At 34.0% G+C, this 19,119-nt stretch overlaps 4 protein-coding genes across 4 annotated transcripts; 2 read left to right on the top strand and 2 right to left on the bottom strand.

Annotated features, from left to right (window-relative positions):
* On the top strand, positions 1–2,968 carry LOC100175159. Its single transcript, XM_002119202.5, has 5 exons — positions 1–175; positions 546–843; positions 968–1,369; positions 1,711–2,147; positions 2,466–2,968. The coding sequence occupies exons 1-5, from the start codon at positions 35–37 to the stop codon at positions 2,874–2,876; spliced, it is 1,689 nt and encodes a 562-aa protein (XP_002119238.1). The 5' UTR covers positions 1–34; the 3' UTR covers positions 2,877–2,968.
* Positions 2,969–3,865: 897 nt separating this feature from the next.
* On the bottom strand, positions 3,866–11,065 carry LOC100183781 (solute carrier family 49 member A3). Its single transcript, XM_002123708.4, has 8 exons — positions 10,817–11,065; positions 10,214–10,589; positions 9,865–9,941; positions 9,167–9,418; positions 8,670–8,825; positions 7,074–7,231; positions 6,072–6,199; positions 3,866–5,472 (listed from the first exon to the last, which is right to left on the bottom strand). Exons 1-8 carry the CDS (start codon positions 10,952–10,954, stop codon positions 5,276–5,278), a joined length of 1,482 nt encoding a protein of 493 aa, XP_002123744.1. The 5' UTR covers positions 10,955–11,065; the 3' UTR covers positions 3,866–5,275.
* A 1,624-nt stretch (positions 11,066–12,689) lies between these two features.
* LOC100181413 (4-hydroxyphenylpyruvate dioxygenase-like protein) lies at positions 12,690–16,543 on the top strand. Its single transcript, XM_018813002.2, has 7 exons — positions 12,690–13,039; positions 13,358–13,620; positions 13,936–14,024; positions 14,215–14,320; positions 14,577–14,691; positions 15,173–15,348; positions 15,721–16,543. Exons 1-7 carry the CDS (start codon positions 12,695–12,697, stop codon positions 15,869–15,871), a joined length of 1,245 nt encoding a protein of 414 aa, XP_018668547.2. The 5' UTR covers positions 12,690–12,694; the 3' UTR covers positions 15,872–16,543.
* On the bottom strand, positions 15,581–17,893 carry LOC100185346. Its single transcript, XM_002120079.4, has 2 exons — positions 16,898–17,893; positions 15,581–16,316 (listed from the first exon to the last, which is right to left on the bottom strand). Exons 1-2 carry the CDS (start codon positions 17,538–17,540, stop codon positions 15,913–15,915), a joined length of 1,047 nt encoding a protein of 348 aa, XP_002120115.1. The 5' UTR covers positions 17,541–17,893; the 3' UTR covers positions 15,581–15,912.
* Positions 17,894–19,119: the final 1,226 nt, after the last annotated feature.

Below are 19,119 nucleotides of genomic sequence, written 5' to 3'. Positions count from 1 at the left end.
CCTTCGCCACATCCGTTCTTCTTCTTTGGTTATCATGGATAAAACTGATAAGAAGATGCCAGGCTCTCCTCCGGGACCAAGAGGACTCCCAATACTCGGGATGTTGCCGTTCATGATGTCATATCCGGAACGATTAATGGCAGATTGGAGTAAAAAACATGGACCAGTAATTATGGTGAGTTGTATGCAATAAATGTAACTATTCTCACGTCACGGAGTAACGCAGTGTCATTTGCTTAGAGCTATAGGTGGTATGTTTCTTTTAAAAGACACATACTTCAACAATTATAGCAGAGTCGGGGGCTGTTAGAATAAATGAATGAATGTATGTATAAATGTAATTTATTTTTGCGTGGCGAAATAACAAGTCGTTATAACACAGGTATCGTGTTTCATACACCTTGTGTCCGTTTACGAGTTGATTTATTTATTGTAATTGCATAACATGGATTCTGAAGAGCCGATTGGTTTCGTATATAGAATATACAATAATAATAAATATTCTGTAATAAACGCACACCTTTATTAATATTTATACCACTCAGGTTAAAATGGGACCAAAGAACGTTGTTATCCTCGGCAGCTCGGACGCAGCTCACGCCGCTTTCGTCAAGAACACTCACCTGGCGAATCGACCACAGGACGGNCTCGAGATCTTTGCCGGCGGGAAAGGAATCCTCTTCATCAACTCAAGTATGTTCCATTCAGAACAGCGAAGGTTTTGCTTGTCGGCTCTTCGTGAGTTTGGTATGGGACGCAGGACACTAGAGCCGAAGATCGTGGATTGCGCCGCCATGTTGTGTGACCAAATTGATGACGTGTGTGGTGATGACGTCAGCACAGGTAAGGGTAACCGCATCGATAAATAAATAAATACTTATTCTCGCGTGGCTGGATAGTCGTTTTAATAGAACACTTTTCTGACGTCATTGACCTACGTGACACGACGGCGTTACTGCATCCACAGGTCCTATACAGATAGAGCAGATGATTTACGTCACAATGTCCAATGTGATATCACACCTAGTGTTCGGCCATGACAGTTTGAACGATAACAAGGGGTTATGTGAATTGCTTCTCCGTACAATTGAACCCAACAAGTACAATGCATTGGCTGGCATCCTTATGTTTCTACCTTCCCTCAAGAATGTACCACCCTTCAGTACCACCACTAGGCGCGCTATAGAGTTCAGGGAGGATTTGCACCGTTATATAAAAATGGAAATCGACCGACACCGCGCATCGAGAGACCCCAACCAACCGCGTGACTTTATTGATAAATTTCTCAACGAAATTGAGAAAATAAAAGTGCGACACAACAGCAACAACAACAATAATAACAACTTAATTCTTAACAATAACGTAAAAGGTGAGATACTTATTGAGTTAAGTCCGAAGTATATGTTCCGTGCATGGAGACGTGCGCATAAGGTTTATGCGCAGTACATGTATTTAGTTTGGTACCCTGGTGTTCAAGAAGATATCCATGTTATAAGCTGACAATATGCGTGAGCGTGTATGAATAAATCGTGTGTTTTTGGTGTAAAATAAGACACCTGTGTTATTGTATTATAAGTAAACAGTGAGCATAGGGTGTATGAATACCCCATCTACCACATAAACGACCCATATCACATGTTACAACCTCTTATACTATATGTATACCACCCACAAGAGGTTTTACATCAATCTCTTTGAACCTTCTTGCAGACAAACATCTTTTGCACCCTAACTACTCCCACCAACTTCATTCGCATCACCATGGCAACCACCACCATGGCAACCATCATCATGGTAACCATCATCACAGTAACCATCACCACGGTAACCATCATCACAGCAACCACCACCACCACCGTCCTCGAAAATCTTCCGGTCGTTCCCCGCGTCGCAGAGGCTCAAAATCCCGCCGAAAAATCGCCGGAGCGTCGTTCTCAGAAGATCAACTTATTCCTCTGGTTCGCGACCTTTTCATGGCAGGAACTGATACGTCATCAACTACTATAACATGGGCCGTAATCTTCTTAGCCAGTTTTCCGGATGTGCAAACTCGGCTTCATGAGGAATTGGATTCGGTTCTCGGACAAAGTAGGACGCCGAGTGTTTCTATGGAAGACAAGATGCCTTATATGCGCGCGGTGATACAGGTTCTTATAATTTAACCTAACATTTTGAATCAAAACACGACATAATTCGTAGTCAAAGTTATCAATTAGAGTAGGCTACATGGATAAAAGAATTAATGAATGAATGTAACTTGTGTACTGTTGAATGGCGAAAAAAACAGTCGTCATAACTCTGTCAAGGTGTAATTGCTAGAAGTAATTTTTTATAACAAGTGAAGAGCCGAAAGTACGCGCTATTTCTGCTTGGTCGCAATACACCAGTCAATTCAAGTATTGAAACCTCACCCTTTATACAAAGTCTTAATATTTCCATAAATTAATTTTCGTATTTTCTTATAGGAAACATTTCGCATGCGACCGCCGCTTCCACTCTCCGTTCCTCATGTTGCGCAATGCAATACAACGTTGATGGGATACCGTGTACCTAAGGATTCAATCATTCTCACTAACACGTGGGGAATTCAGAACAACCCCAAGTTTTGGGTCGACCCTGATACTTTTAAACCTCAGCGCCATATTGACGATCTTGGTAAATTCATCAAAAGTCCTAATGTCATTCCTTTTAACATTGGGACCCGCAACTGCCTCGGTCAGCAACTTGCTAAGATGGAGTTGTTTATCACTATTGCTTCTCTCTGTCGACGATTCTGGTTCACACTACCGACCGGGGAAACCCCTGACTTGAAAGGCGAAAGCACTTTCATTTTAAGACCTTTTCCTTTCAACGTGGTTGCTACAAAGAGAGTTTAAAGCTGTTCAAATGATCAATAGCCACTTCTTTATTTTGTAATAAATTTCTTGTGATTAGAATGCAAGTAGAATTAGAAAGTCTCTAACAAGTTCAAGCGTGTATTCATAAGGGAGTATAAACAAGTTAAGTTACATTCATTCATTAGCAAACACGGTCACCAAAACATATCATTGTGGCCAGTGGTGTTCAAATCGCAGTGTTATTTACATGGACATCACTTAAAACAATAATTTAGATTAGTAAAAAAGCCAGAAAACTACCGTTAGTGCCTGACTAAGTAACATTCGTAAATGGTTGTTTGTACATCATACAACGTATCCGCTATTGAGAAAATCTTTAGTTTTTAACCATGAATGTAAAAACTTGCGTATTTTGACGATTGACACCTAGAATTTGTGTTAAATTTAACTCTTTAAAATCCTAAACTTGTGTTGCGTATGTCCGTAATTAAAGGGCAGGTTTAATGATAAAGTTTATTTACCTCAACCATGACCTTCCGCCCTACTGTATTGAGTAGGCTGTGCTTTAACTTAATGCATAAAGATTGAAAATTAAACAGCCCGTGTTACGTAGTTCTACCATAAGGCGCAATCATATGTGCTTATGAAACACATCTTTCGTGTTTCCTGTGAACAAGGAAACAATATGAACAGTCGTTTCGTTCGTTAAGCTAAGACCGTTCTTTTATATACACGTTGTTTCCTATTTTCGTTTTCGCACACTTTTTTAACGCTGAAAACCCTATGTTTTTTTGGTTTCTAGAGGACAGTACATGCTTGCCAATACTCGGCTGCCCTCACGTTTTGTCCGTAAGTTGTTGATATTAACATGTATCTTCTTATATATAGCAAACAGCCTTTCTCAAAGCGGATACAACATACATCCAACATTCGTGTAACATACCTCGTAACCCTAGTGTTACCCTACCCCATACACTAACGCTGCAACCCTGTCTGTATACCGCATGGACCATTATAACCACAATAACTGCAGGAACATTGATATTATATTGAAGTTGTCTTTTTAACAGTCTAAGTATACGATTACATTAAATCTCAAACACATACAACACAAAACATGACAGTAATTAAAAAATTCTACTCAGCAATTACTGCTAATTAGGATGACGTCATCACAATTATGACGTCATCACGATTATAACGTCATTAAGGAAAGTTCAGGAAGGAATTATAGAAAAATATGAAAGGTTTCAGTATGTGTAACGGAGTCATTATAACATTATACAAGTCACATAAACCAGTTAGAAGACAAAAACAAGATTTTCGTTTTTCACTGAATTGCACAATTGGCCTAATAAATAAATATTTGAAAGAATATTAGAATTTGAAATAAGGTTTAGGGGTTTGGCCACTAATGGTACTGTGTACAAAATGCTAATCTTATATTATCAATTGTTGCTACAATTCATATTGTAAGGCCATGTATGCAACATTGGTATAATAGGGAGAAGGTTTGGTTTAGACAGCTTTATGGCCACATATATCATATACCACAATGTCACAACAAATCTCAAGTGTATATATCTCCACATAAAATAATAAATTAAAAATGACAATTTTTTCATATTTGAAAAAAAAATTAAAATAAGTAAAAAAAAAATAACAAGTTTAAACTGTGAAAAAAATTATCTAGAGTTTTGGTTTTGTACCAAAAGTAGACAATGAACGTTAATTCAGCACCGCATACTTGGTTGAATGTTTAAGATATATTAAATGACGGAATATCTAATGTGTGTGGAATATATATATATAGGGTGAACAGGAACAGTTAGAAGGCTTATATGTACCATGTATTAAACAGTGCTGAAAGAGATTTAAAAGTTTTGGATTGAGAGATAAATGAAAATAAATTTTATTGGTGAAATATGGTAGTTTGAGTGGCATGTGTAGTGCACTAAATTGGTGAAATATGGTAGTTTAAATGGCATGTTTATACAGTAAATTATGGATGATTTTTTGAGGTTTTATAAATTGGTAGTTTTAATCTAGTTGGCTAAAAATAAGAACACAAAAAGGCGTTTATCAATGTTATTCTGCCCTTTCTAGGTTGTGATAAGTTGGGTTATGAACAAAGGATTTAAAGTGCCTCAAACTGTACCTTAGAGTGTGTTTTTTTGGTCATCTAAGCTTTTTTATTTAATTATGCTGAATATCTAGGATTCTTTTAAAAAAAGGGGTAATAATCACTAGAAGTACTTGTTATGCTATCTGGTGTATAGATTACCTAAGAAAATCTGATTACATTTGCAATTTTCTAAAAAAAAAATTAAAAATGATTTTTAAGTTCATTAAAATTATGAACCACAAAACTTAGAATTTTTTAAGAAAATATTCAGTAATATATGGAAGTATAAATTGAATTACTGTTGCGTTAATTTTTAGTCACTATGTTCACTAAAACCAGTTTTTGTCTCCGCTGAAACACCCGGTAAATAATTAGGTTCATCGGCTTGTCTATAAGCTTCTTGTTTCTCATCTCCAGTTTCAGCGTTGAGTCTCTTGTAAGGTGTTCGGAAAAATACGACGTAAACGATTGCCACTAGACCAGCATATCCAAGCATTACATATACAGGAACTGTGGATCAATGGATGGTATATTAATATATATGGTGTCTGGAGTGACAGAAGAGGTTGTGGGTTCAAGGCTCGTCACTGCTACCATGTGGGCGATGGGGTAGACACTTAACAAGCATTGCTTCAACCCAATGGTTACTAATGGGTTGTCCAAATTGTTAGTCATACATAAAAGATAATAATTACTTACAAAGTTACATACATAGTAACAGAACACCTGTGCTATAACAATTGTTGTGGATATGCCACTCAAGTGTAAATAAGTTACATTTATTAATTCATCTTTAACCCTTGGGTTCCAACCCAAGAATGGGCCTATTCGATTCAAAAAGCCTTTTATCTGTGGTTAAGGTATGGCTGACAATTTAGACAACCCATAAGGGACCACTGGGTTGGAGCAATTAGTGTGAAGTGTCTTGCCGAATGACACATCACTTACAAAAGTAGCAGCATCCAGCCTCGAACCTGTAACCCCTGGGCTGAAGACAGCAGCAATTTTAAAACAGTGGCCAAACACTTACGAACACTTTGTAGAACTCCCACTATAGTCATCAAATACATTGTTTGAAATACAAGGAAGTGAACAACATAAGTCCTAACCTGACATATCCAGCACTGGAATATCTCCTAGATTGTCACTTGTGCATTTTGAGTTGTTTCTTTCATTTACTGGGATAGTTGTTCCAATAGATTGAAGAACCAACACAAGAACTATGCCTTGTAACTGACTGAAAAGGGATATATTTGTAAATAAATTTAAGATAATTTTGACTTTTTTTAGTTATTTAAATTTTTACCTAAAATTTACCTAAATACCTCTCTTGAGAAAATTTAGCTTTGCTTACAGTTTTAAAACATAGGGGAATTTGTATTAATAAAGAGGATGTAGTATACTCATTAATCTTAACAGCCAATAGCGCTTTAAAAAAAGCTATTTTAGACTTAAAACTAACGTGTATGGAACATGCAACCCTAATGATTAGCGTAGTCACTCAAATACCACTGTCATATGATATATGTTTAGAATAAATTAAACACACAGCTATGTGATATAGCTTTATTATGCAAACACTAGGACCGCAGTTTGCACATTATAAACAAACATTATGATGCATACATACAGCACACATTAATGTCAATGAATTTTACCACAGCATTATGCAATTGTGGCCGGTGCTTGTTAAACTATTTTTTGTTAAACTATATTTTTGATAGATTAGTCAAATAGTTGTGTAGTTGTACTTGTGTGTTTGGGTCATTATAATTAACACAATTTTTAACAACTGTTACTATGTTTCATAATGAAACTAAGCTTATAGCTAATGAAACTAAGCTTGTGCTAAATGCAAATAAACTAAACACATTGATTCAATTTAAATCGGAGATTGATGGTGTCATTTAGGCCAAATATTAAATATATCTTTTATTTTTTCTATGGCTGGACTTGATTTTTGTCTGTTACATTTTCGTACTTTTTCGTAGCACCACATCCAAACTAAACTTTTTTTTTTATTTTTTCATTGAAAATACATATGTATTCCTTCTGCCTTGGACTATAAATGTATAATAAATCTCTTGTCCACCCCCTCTAAAATGACTCACCCGCTCATAAACACGACCCCTGAGCTAGTTGCTTCACCCACGGGGTATGTCGTTTCCACAGCGAGTTCGTTACCCACAGGGTAAACTGGGATGCCGAAGAATCCAAACAACCCGCACATGCTTGCTATTAATGCTGACTCATTCACATGGTTGTGGAACTAAAAATAAAAAAAATAATAATTTTTTTTCAACTAAATTTATATACATATATATATAAATAAAAAAATAATGTATTGTTTTAGTTTTATTGTATGCTTACAAAGAATTTTGTTAAACATAGTTTTTTAGGAAATTAGGTTCCAAAGCTTTGTCATTAAACCTTAAGACTTGGGTTTTAATAAAACTAGGTTGACAAGTACTGGCTTTATTTGTAAGGGTTGCCGCACATTGAGGTGAGAAACATATGTTTTGGTACTTAAATTGAACTTGAACAATTTATATTAGGATTTTCTGTGTAGAAATTGTGTGAAAACAAGGTTTAAAATCTGATTAGGTTAAAAAACCACGTTAATGCCAGAAAACAAAATTGAAACATCATTCATGTTTGTGATATAAACAACATTATGAAGTTTACAGACACTCTGTCTATGTGTGTGTATGCTCTGCTTTATTAAACAGCCACACATCAGACATATTTATTAATTGCTCCCAAATTAAGGACTTAAAAGAATTCCAATTGAAAAACGTATCCAGTATTTTCGGAAAAGATTCTCATGTCAGGATTAGGTGCTACAAATATGTAACTCTTGTAACTGATAAAAATAAAGTCTAGCCAATTATATTCTATAAAATATACATTTTGCATAAAATGGCCTCTTTTTCAAATTATATCTTTGCCTGGTGTTTATTTTTGTAGATTCTCAACCATTATTTATGTTACGATAAAAAAGGCAAACTTCAGTTAAATAATTCGTCAATTGATACAAAACTTTTTGTTTGTTACACATAAAGGGTAAATAAATCTGATAATAGTCAACAATCCATACATTTATTGCTGCATCATAATAGCTCGTAACTCGGACTCTGAACTTTACTTTGTTTACCATTGTTACCTCAGGTATCATTATGACACAATAACTTATTTAACATGGGTAGGATTGCATTTGAAGAGCTGTGTAATGTTTGCTTTAGAACTTTTACAAAGGATTTTCAGGATAAACTTATCATATATGGAGTATTTGGTGGGTAAATCAAACTATGCCATCTTGAATTGCAACAAAAACAAAAACCACACTGCAGTACAGTCTAAGAACTTAATACCTACAAATTACAATTATCTATAATTAATAACCTTATTAAAAAAACAATTATTCATTTATGAGCTAGAAAGCAATTTTAAACAACACTCCTTTAATTCTCACACATCTTATATGCAGACAAGGCATTTTAGATTGTACCGCAATCGGCATTTTACTGATTATCTCAACGTTCTCAACATTTCAATGATTGTATATCAGTTGTCCCATTTGTACCCCTTATCAAAAATTTTCTCATAAGATAAAAATACAGTATATTGAGCTTAACAAACAGCAGCATTATAATATAAACATATATATATACATATATTTTTCGCAAAAAAATTTACAATAAACTTACAATTCCAAACACGATTAGCGCTGACACTCCAAGAGTGAACCCAACTTTTGTGACTTCAATAAACCTCTTTGTTTTGTCAACAATTACCCCAGCGATACCGGATCCAACGAAGCCAGCTCCTATCATTGTGCTCACACATATCAGGCCAACATAACTCTGTAATAATGTGCATTTATTTATTTTTTGTGCAACATATCATTTTTTTATTCTACACTTTGTTAGACTTAATTTTTGTCTATTTTGTGTTTTCGTATCACCAGATCCTTACTGTATAAAAGATAACCATATGTCACAATATCAATTATTCACTAACAAAAGTTGTAACATTTTCACTTTATATTAACATAAATTAGAAGAACCCATTATTGCTACAAATAAAAGGCTGTTAAATTAACAATCATTTACAAATTTATGAGCAAAAGTGAGGAGAAAGTAAAATGACCCAGGTAAATTTTAAATTACTTAAGTGAAATTTAAATAATTTAGTAGTTCCTTACATCTGTATATCCCCAGGGACAAAGGATTTGTGACAGCAATGTAGTAAGTACACTAAACAAAGCAATTCCCGCCCCAACGGTCCATGCTAGAAGCAAATATCGGAAGTTTTTAAACAAAGCCTTCATGCCTTGTCGGAAAGGCTCGGATTCGGTCTGTGCGCTACTAGATGGGGGTGTAGGGGGGGCACTTGACCACCAACCAAACGTTGCCATGAGGGTAGCTACCCCCGCAGGTATGCATTGAATACAAAGCTAAAGAGGAAATACACATTTAATTTAAATAATAACTCAAAAGATATCATGCATTGAATAGAATTAAAAAAAATTAAAATACAGTAACAATAATTAATAATTATAACGTTACTTGACTTTAATTTGCCAAATTGGCAAATACACAATGTCACAATTTACACCTCAGAACTATTCAATTAATTTCTGAAACATAATGCAATTATCACTGAGATATAAAAAGTTTTTTTTATATGAAACAGTACTGTTCTATATTAGTGATGCCCTTTGCCTACAATGTGGAACATATGTGGATGCAGGTTAAATTCCAGAGTTGACCCATTAGGCTACAATACACAGTTAGAGCTTTTAACAATATCTTAAATATATATATTTGATTCTACCAAATTACAGAGTTCCTGCTACAACATGTAACACTATATTTTTAAAAATATAAAGTGTTTTTATACCATGTACAGAATGTCGTCTTTAGTTTTTGCAAGGACAGGAGATGTAATGCCAGCCAACATTATTCCAAGAGGATTAGCTGTAATGTAGAAGATTTTAAATAAAGAGATTTTACTAAGGCTGTTAAATATTATGACATAGAAATGTGTAGTGACATGGAAAATTGAAAAATATATTATACTGTCATATCATGTATATAGACATATTGTCATAGAATCATAGGAAACATCTAGCAAGAGAATTGCTGATTTGGGCATACAGATTTTCGTATACAAAATGAACAAGTAATTTTTCCATTTCTCAAAGAGAGGAAAAGATAAACACAAACTAAGTAGTAATAATACTACTTACCTATCGTGGCAAGCATGTTAGCTACAGCACGTTGGTCTTCTTTGAACCAGAGAGCTGCTAACTTTGTCGGGGCAAATAGCATAAATGGTTGCGCGAATGCTGCGATAACTTGACCCACAAACACAAGTGGAATCATGGCCGAGGGAAGAATTCCGTCGATTGCGCTGATCACACGTATTACACATCCAATACAGTTTAACCAAGCACTTAAAATGATCGAGAATCTTAGTCCGATAGTGTCTATGAGCCAGGTAGCGCAAATCCCGCATGGGATACCAGTGATCATGAATACGACACTTAACCAGTTTATTGTATCAAGGTTGGTTTTGTAAAACTCTGAAGCTTTGTATGCGACAGGACCAAATGTCAACCAGATCTGAAACAAATAACAAAAGTCATTTAACATATCTGTTTAAGATGTAAAAAAACATTTAGTTCATAAGGTATCAATTTATTTTAAAAATAATTTGATCTTTGCTACTTTGTTCGAAAAATTTATGTTGTGTTTGTGTCAATGTAATAAACATAGGTAGGTAAGGGAAACTGACAACTGTTCATTACATAAACATATTATAAAATAAAAGAAATGGAAATTATAGTCACCATCGCATTTGAGATATTGAGTACACACAAAGTAGAAAGTAGAAACCATCTTCTTTTATAAACTTTGAAACTTCTTTCAGTTAATCCAATCTGAGACTCCCCACTCCCCGGTGATTGATCCAAATTGTTCATGTTCATGTTATTTCTATGCCAAACTGGGAACTTTTGTCTACTTGTTGTAAAGCAATTATCTGCAGTTTAGTTACCTACTCAACACATTACAAAACTGTAATTAAAAGTACATATGTTAATTAGTTAATGTATAGTATATATATTGGGTTTAACAACTAAGCTTTCAAACCAACACACTTTCTGCTCTTATCTAGCTCTAGCGTGTTGCACGACCAACATTTTGCTTTTGATTCCCTTAGTTGTTTTAATAATTCTTGGTTCCCTTTCGTTTTCAAAGACAAAAGTAACGGCACGCTATCTTTGAGATAATTCGTACCACTTTGCTAATTCATATTTTATAATGGCCCCTGACTAATAATTTGCTTTTACAACACGACATCGTGACTGTCAAGTGATCATCAATTAACTTCGATAAGGATTCATGTTAGTCTATGGCGTCATTCGGCTAAATTCTAATGACGTCATTTAAAAAAAATGGTTTTTCAAATACCACGACTTTTATTACATACCTAGCACTTTAATATTCACAGCAAATACTGCAGTATCTAAGCTATTTAGGCGCCTTTGTGTGAGACTAAAACGTCAATCAATAAGAACATAATTAAATATTCTTAGAGAGAGATCACGCCATACGCGCCAGCCGTTTTCTCACGGGACTTTACGATCGCGCGTTTACTACAGATTCACGCATCAGTTCATACTTGCTCATGCGTATATTAAGGAAATATTCATTTTCTCAGGCTGTGTTGGGGATTAAATTGATATAAGATAATATGACATTTCCCATATATACATTACAACTACGTATATTCTCTCAGGTTACTTTCATATATCGCCAAAATTTGACTCATTTAACAGACAATGTTTAAACTTTGTACGCGGATCGTATAAACAAACTTTTTATTCTTAATTTTTTTCTTTTAATAACACAACATGAACTCCGTTAACGAAAGAACGCGCATCTTCAATGTCGGTAAAGGAGAGAGATGATACATCCTCTTTTTTTCGCGAGGCGGTCCCGTTTACTATTGTAGTCAATGGAATCCAGGGCATTTTGGAATTCAGGGCGTTTTAAATAGTTTTTCTTTGTTGTTTTGACTTAACTTAAACAAAGAGATTAAAACCAAAGTTATAGGGAACCGTTTGTTTGAACGTTTTCAAATAAAATTCTTTAATAAATAAATTTCTTAAACAAGCGCTAAACCTGGCTAAACTGTAAGCGTTAACCTACTAAATACCTAAACGGGCCTTGTAAACTTAAATAGTTGGTGTAGATTTTGAAATAAACAGCCAAAATCTCCTAAAACCACTGTTCGCCTATCTTTTACAATAGACACCGAGCGAAATAGGGGCGGAGTTGGCGGTTACGTGAATAGAAAAAAATGTATCACGGTTTTGGGCAGTTGCGCGTTCTACCTTTTAATGATCACCGGGTGATTATAAAATCCCCTAATTTATGAATGAATGACATTCGTCCGACGCGTTGCTGAGAAAGAATGTTGTAATGTCAGAGATAGGGTGGTATATCACATTTGTATTTCATTTATTGGTGTGGGAAGTTATATTTTATAGTCTGCAATAACTAGTTTAGTTTTTCTTACCAAAAATATTTAGATGTTTACTTGAAAATTCTGTCTTTTGTAGATTTGTATGTGTATTGTGTTTACCTTTGAATTTCATATTGGCTGCTAATTTTTCAACTTTTTTTCAACTAATAATGCCTGTCTTTGTGGTAGGTACCTTACAATGTATCACAGCATACACCACATTAGGTATTCTGTGAAAAATGTTGAAAAATTCTCATCATTTTTAATAAATCAACTAAACTTCAAGAAGTATGCCACTTCCAAGGCATCAGATTGCCCTCTGCGGTCAAAAACTATCGTCTTACGCCACGCTGATGTGATTTTTATAATTGACCAATGGAAAGAAGGAGCAGAACCTTGTTGCGACAATTTCTTCTGCCATAGAAATAACAATTACCCCGTAAACACAGCGTGTGATGTTTGTTTACAAACTTCTGACGTTGAGTTTATTTTACAAAAAGCAAAATCTGCTTCTCCGAAAAATTCTCATAAAGAAACTGACCATGTAAGTTGCCAAGTCTTTACATAATAATGCTAGAAAATCTTGTTCTAAAGTTTGTTCTAAATTTATAGTGTGATTTTTCATTATTTAAACATAGACTTCTTACGCAGTGTCATTGCGAATTTGCACGTTGTAAATCATTCAAAAATTTACATTCATTAGAAATTTAAAACAATTTTTTTAAATGTTTTGTCAATTGTAAATTTGTATATCTAATGTATCTTATAGCAATATAGCATATAGACTTAGTTGTATAAGCGCTGATTGTTTTACATGCATAATGCTTTAGAACTCACTATATTGAAATGTAATTTAATGCAGATTGGGGACAAAGATGGCATCGTGAGTTACGCAATCATTAAATCTCCCGTTGGTAACCTTCAACATACGTTGATTGACTTGACCAAATATGGAGGTGCTTTTCTCCCTGGTTTTGAGGTCAATAAATCTTGGGACCCTGAAAGCCACCCCCATTTCATGACAGCTGTAGATCATATTGCTCTTTCACTGCAGTTAGAACACACAGATGAAGTGGTAAAGTGGTATAATCATTGTCTGGGATTTACAAGGATGATAATTAACACGTAAGTGTTTAACTGCTTTGTATAAACATTAAAATTAAAAGAGACGCAGTACAATATTTAAAAGTAAGTTTTTCAACTGTTAAAATGGCAGTATTATTACTATTATTGCATATAGTGAATATATATATATATATATATTTGTTTATTATTTGTGTTTTTTTTTTACTTTCTACTGTAAAAAATGTATTTAGATACAGATAGAATATAATATACCTGTTTTGTATTTGTGTTTTTATAAAGCTTTCAACTGCAAAAGAAAGTGATGTTTAAGAGTTTAAAACATCTTGTATATTTAAACTTTGTTAATGTTTTTAGTGAAGAAGATTTTGATGCAGGTTTTGTTGTGAAAGAAGGAATTCATGGACTAAGATTAAAAGCTGTGCTTGGACCACAACAATTGGAAGGTAGTCTAATAATAGTGCACGTTTTAACCGTTATAGTTATACAAGTACAACTCAAAATCATGTGCTAAATTTCTGTTACCAAATTACAGTGATAAAAAGTGTTAATTCTTCTTATTTTTTTAACTTTATTTTTTAAAAGATTTAAAACTAATTTACTTGTCAATATAGGATTCAATAATCATTATTACAGAACAAAAGGTAAAAAACAAAGTTCCTGAAGTTCCGAAGTTTGTATTTTGTGAAGCGCTTAAACAAGATAAGAGAAGTCAGATCGAACATTTTCTTTTTATGCACCAGTGAGTATTGTTATAAATGCCAGCTAGCCTATTGAAATTTCCCTTATTTTCTGAAAAGAGCAAACTGGTGCACGTCATTTGACAAAACGTTTGGCCCCAGAATTTTGTTTTAACTGGTAATCTAGGTGCGAAACAAAACAACTGTGCTATATTGACTGTCTTTGAATTTTTTTTATTTTGTTTAATTAATAGGAGTAGGCTTATTAAAATACTGCATACCTTAACCAACAATACAATATACACATTATCTTGCCAGGGGTGAAGGAATTCAACATATTGCCTTTTCCACAAATAATATCGTGGATGCAATTTCTAATTTCAAAGCAAGTGGTTTACAATGTGTGTTACCACCAGATGATTACTATGCAGAGGTAATTAGTATACAAAGAATGTTTTTTTTTAATAAACTCGTTGAGAACTACCATTGATATTATATTTAGGTGTACGAAATGTGTACAATAAATTTAGGTGTTCGCTCTATGTATGTGATGGAATATATATGTATCTGCTTTGTTCTATACATTTGCATAAACTTATTCTGTAAACCTAGACAACAATAGATTCGTATATAGGTTACTATGAATCATTACCATAAAAGCGGAAATGATCATTACACCTGCCTTTATATTATAAACATTGCTGAGTTCATTCTCATATATTCATGTTGTTGTAAGTAGGCCAGTAGGCTACCTATTGTTTTGTATACACTAAAAGCATGAATATGTTAATGTATTTGGTTTTATTTTATTCAAAGTCGCTTAAAACATTATTGTAGGCAATAAACTGTTGTGAGATTCACCATTCGCTTGCTACAGGTAACCCCTTTTACAATTCTCCACTTTATCTTTGCAGCAATTCCCACAAAATCAAATTGAAAATTTAGACTACACAGTTGAGACATTGAAAGCGAATAGTATTTTACTTGAAAGCAACCACGGAGAAGCAGAAAGTGGAAGTGACTGGTGTGAATTAAACTTTGGTGTCAGCAGGTTAGAAGATCAAGTGCAACACATGAACAAAACAAACTGGTAAGATTTCTTGTTTTGTTTAAGTGTTTACTCCATGCAGAACAAAAACACATAAAACATACATTATATACACTGTTGCTGAAAGACATAATTTATAATTTTAAATCTAAAGTGGTTTTCTTAATAAATGAATCAATGAAACTAATGGTCATATAGCCGGGCAATTACACTCTTTTATTAAAACAGGTGTTCAGTTTCATACACCTCATGCACGAGTAACCATATTTTTTACTTTTGGGGTAATATTTTTTTGTCTTATAACACAGGAAAAATAAAGTGGCAGAAGAGTTATAGATTTAAAAACATACAACATACACAAGCTAAAATATAAATAATAAAGGATTATCAAGTTTTTTTTATATTTTCCTTTAGGTTTATCATGCAAGCATTTACAACTCCAGTGTTTGAAGAAAAAACATTATTTTTTGAAATAATTCAAAGGTTTCAAACAATATCCGGTTTTGGGGCGGGAAACATCGGTGCTCTGTGGCGTGCAGTGCAAAAGGAATTGTTTAACAAATAGTTCAATATACATAGTTCAAATTTTCATATTTATTTTAGGCTTTAATTGTTCCAATTTTGAACACTACCTAATGGTTGAAATACCATACAGTTGCGTTCTACTCCCAGTGTACCAGGATTCCCATCTAACATAGGCCAACAGTCAGAATATAATGGTGACACCATGCCTTTATAACATGCCAATAAGCGTCCATCTGATATGTTGAATAAAGATGAGCTGTCAGATTTACCATAATCAACAGCAAGAATTTTCTCATCACTGGAAATGTGGAATTTCTTCAAAGATCGAACAGAAGTTACATCACAACAGTAATACTCCAACAGTGGAGAGTTAGCCCATCTTAAATCCCATAACTTAGTAGAGTCTATAGTTGAAAAATATCTTGCAATGCATCTTCTACCATCTGACAACATTTCAACATCTGTAACCTTCTGGTTTGTTTTTCCTGCAAAAATTTAAAAGCCGCTGAAATTTTACATTTGTTTTGTCAAAATGTTACTTTGAAATGAAACAGTTACTATGTTAGCCATATAGAGTCTGATTACATGTTGCATACAGTTTTAAATTGACTTGTTACCTTTAAAGTAAAACATATACTCGGGCGAAATTAATTGAGCCACCAAATGCTATTAACAGTTATTGTTTTAATGAAATAAATATTTACACACTGTAGAAGCCTTAGAGCCTTTTTCAATAGTAAACACCATTCAAGTATTAATAATTAAAAATATAATGTCCAAATAATCCATAAGCCATGCCTGCACACACTGAAATAGGTTCAGTAACTTGGCTGTGGGCATGGTAGTGGCAACCATGAATAAGTCACTCAAGTTCCAATACACCAAGATATAAATTACCAAATAAATCCAAAGTCATGTCTGTTTATCCAAACACTGCAGATTCAGTAACCCTACTGTGGACATGAGTGTAGCCATCATGCATAAGTAACTTTTCTATACTTAGAATTATAACATAGCAAACTAATGAAACTATATAAATAAAGAAAAACTTAAGTTTGTTAAATACCTGGTGGTTTAAAATTAAACACTGTCTTCATGCCAGCACTCCAGTCTTTACATATTATACTTCCATTCAATAACCCATTGAAATGTAATTTGCATGACCTCGAAAAATGCTGGGCAGTTATTCTGGCTGAAAGTCTTGTTGTTTTACCATTAGGTAACCCCTGTCTTTCATACATTATATTTGGCACCATGACTATCTTCTCATCCAGGGAGTAGCTTATTCTGTTTTCTTCGCCGGGGTACCCACACCATGCACTTGACCATGGCGTCTGTTTAACACGAAAGAGAGAGAAAATTCTGTTATCGCAAAATAGCATCACATTTGAAAAATTGAAACCAACTGAAAATGTTGCAATGAGACAATTAGTAGCAGATGGTGTCGAAATTTGGCTGTAACTTAATAATTGTTCTCCACAATAAATCTCTTTCCGTTTTGTGGCTTCAAATTGTTTATGTTTTTTATCAAATTTATCAAACATGTGAATACTAGATTGGAAGTTTGAAATGCAAAATAATGACTCAGGATTTCTAGATTGGATGAAACCAGAGTAAGGTGTAAAATCTTGGTCATATACTGTTATCTTAATTCTTGTTAAAGCGCTTTCTTTTTCAGATTTACAGAGTTGGTTTTCCCTTGCTTGCATATAAAACTTGGCATTAGTGATGTTTTGTAACTCTCTTCTTTTAATTCATTCAGTTAAACCATCATTTTTAAAAACTTGTTCTGGTTTTTCGGTATTTTGTAAACTAGTTGACTGTTTTGGCAAGTTTTCTTTTGTGAGTGGGTTATGGTTATTATGACCAGGTAATAACCGATAATATCGGTTCTTTTCTCTGTCGAAGTAAAATCCTGGTATCTCAAGTGTGTCATCGGTGCTCATTGTGATGCTCAATTAATTAAGAATAATATTTTAGTCAGAATTAAGAAATCAGTTTATCTGCTTTTTGGATTTAAATAGTATGGGATTCCTATACAATAAAAACGATCCTATTTAAACAAAATGTCTTTTATCTTATTTAAGGTAAATCAAAAATAAACCTACATTAAAACAGTATTAGATTTTTCATGTAATTCTGGCTTGCTCTATAATTCTAACTTAGCCTGTCCAACATACAATAATACAAAGCTATAGTAGAGTTTTCACGACACATTCTCGTAGCTCAGTTATCGCTTAAAGTCTATAAACGCGTTTTATCGTATTACATTCGGTTCGAAAAAATAGAAAAATAGACTAGTATTAAATAAGCAAAACAGTTTTGAACTGTATGTATGTAATTGTAAATACAAAACGTGGATTTATATTCTACGCTGGGTAACTCCCCGGTAATACTTTTTTTATTTTCACAATGGTTCAACTTGTTTTATAGATAATAGGGGACATTTAAAATTAACAGAACACATTCAAATTGCAGGCTGCATGTTTATGTTTTAAGAAAGTCATTATGCCTATTTGTTAATAGTTCTTGTTTTAACCCATTTTTAAGAGAAATAATTGATTTTAGTAAATTTGTTTTTTAGGAAGATCTGTATTTTGTGTCAATCCGTATCTTAGGTTTAGTACTGTAAGTACTTTGTCTTTGTCGCTGTCCGATTTACTTCACACTGAATATTGTCTACGTGATTGCTGGTCGAGGTGTACGTGACGTGCCAAACCAATACGTCACAAGACGTCATATCTACCGTGAAATTGACCAACACCTGACTTTTGAATGTAAACAGCGTCATTTGTGAGGTAATAAATACTATTGTTAGCACAGGTAGTAATAAACATAGCACTCATACACTTTACAGAGATTATTTTTTCAACAGAAGGGAATTAGCAGCGAACGACAAAATAAATACGCTACAATTAAAACTAGCTGTGAAAAAGTGTAAAATAAAAGTGTGCCCGCTAGTCCCGCAATACAGTATAACATGTTCGTGACGTTTCCCTATTACGTAATAACATACATTTACAAGGGCGTCTCATTGCCCATTGTTTCGTCACAACCCCGGTTTCCTTGACGGCTATTAGCGTCGGTGACGTCACGCCGTAAAACTTTCTTTGCTTGAAATTTTTTCGTTTTGTCTGTTGAGGTATTTTAAGCGCGACAACAAGTGCATATGCATACAAGTCGACAGGTTGTTATAAACGGGCTGGGCTTCTGCTTTTTGTGGATATACAAGGTAGACGGCAGTTGGATAGATGTGATTTTATACGGAGGGTATATAGGTCATAGGTG

The sequence above is a fragment of the Ciona intestinalis genome, chromosome 8 (assembly GCF_000224145.3).
Source record: "Ciona intestinalis chromosome 8, KH, whole genome shotgun sequence".
Lineage (NCBI taxonomy): Eukaryota > Metazoa > Chordata > Ascidiacea > Phlebobranchia > Cionidae > Ciona > Ciona intestinalis.
Note: the sequence above shows the minus strand (reverse complement) of the source record. Positions and strands in the feature narration are given on the sequence as shown.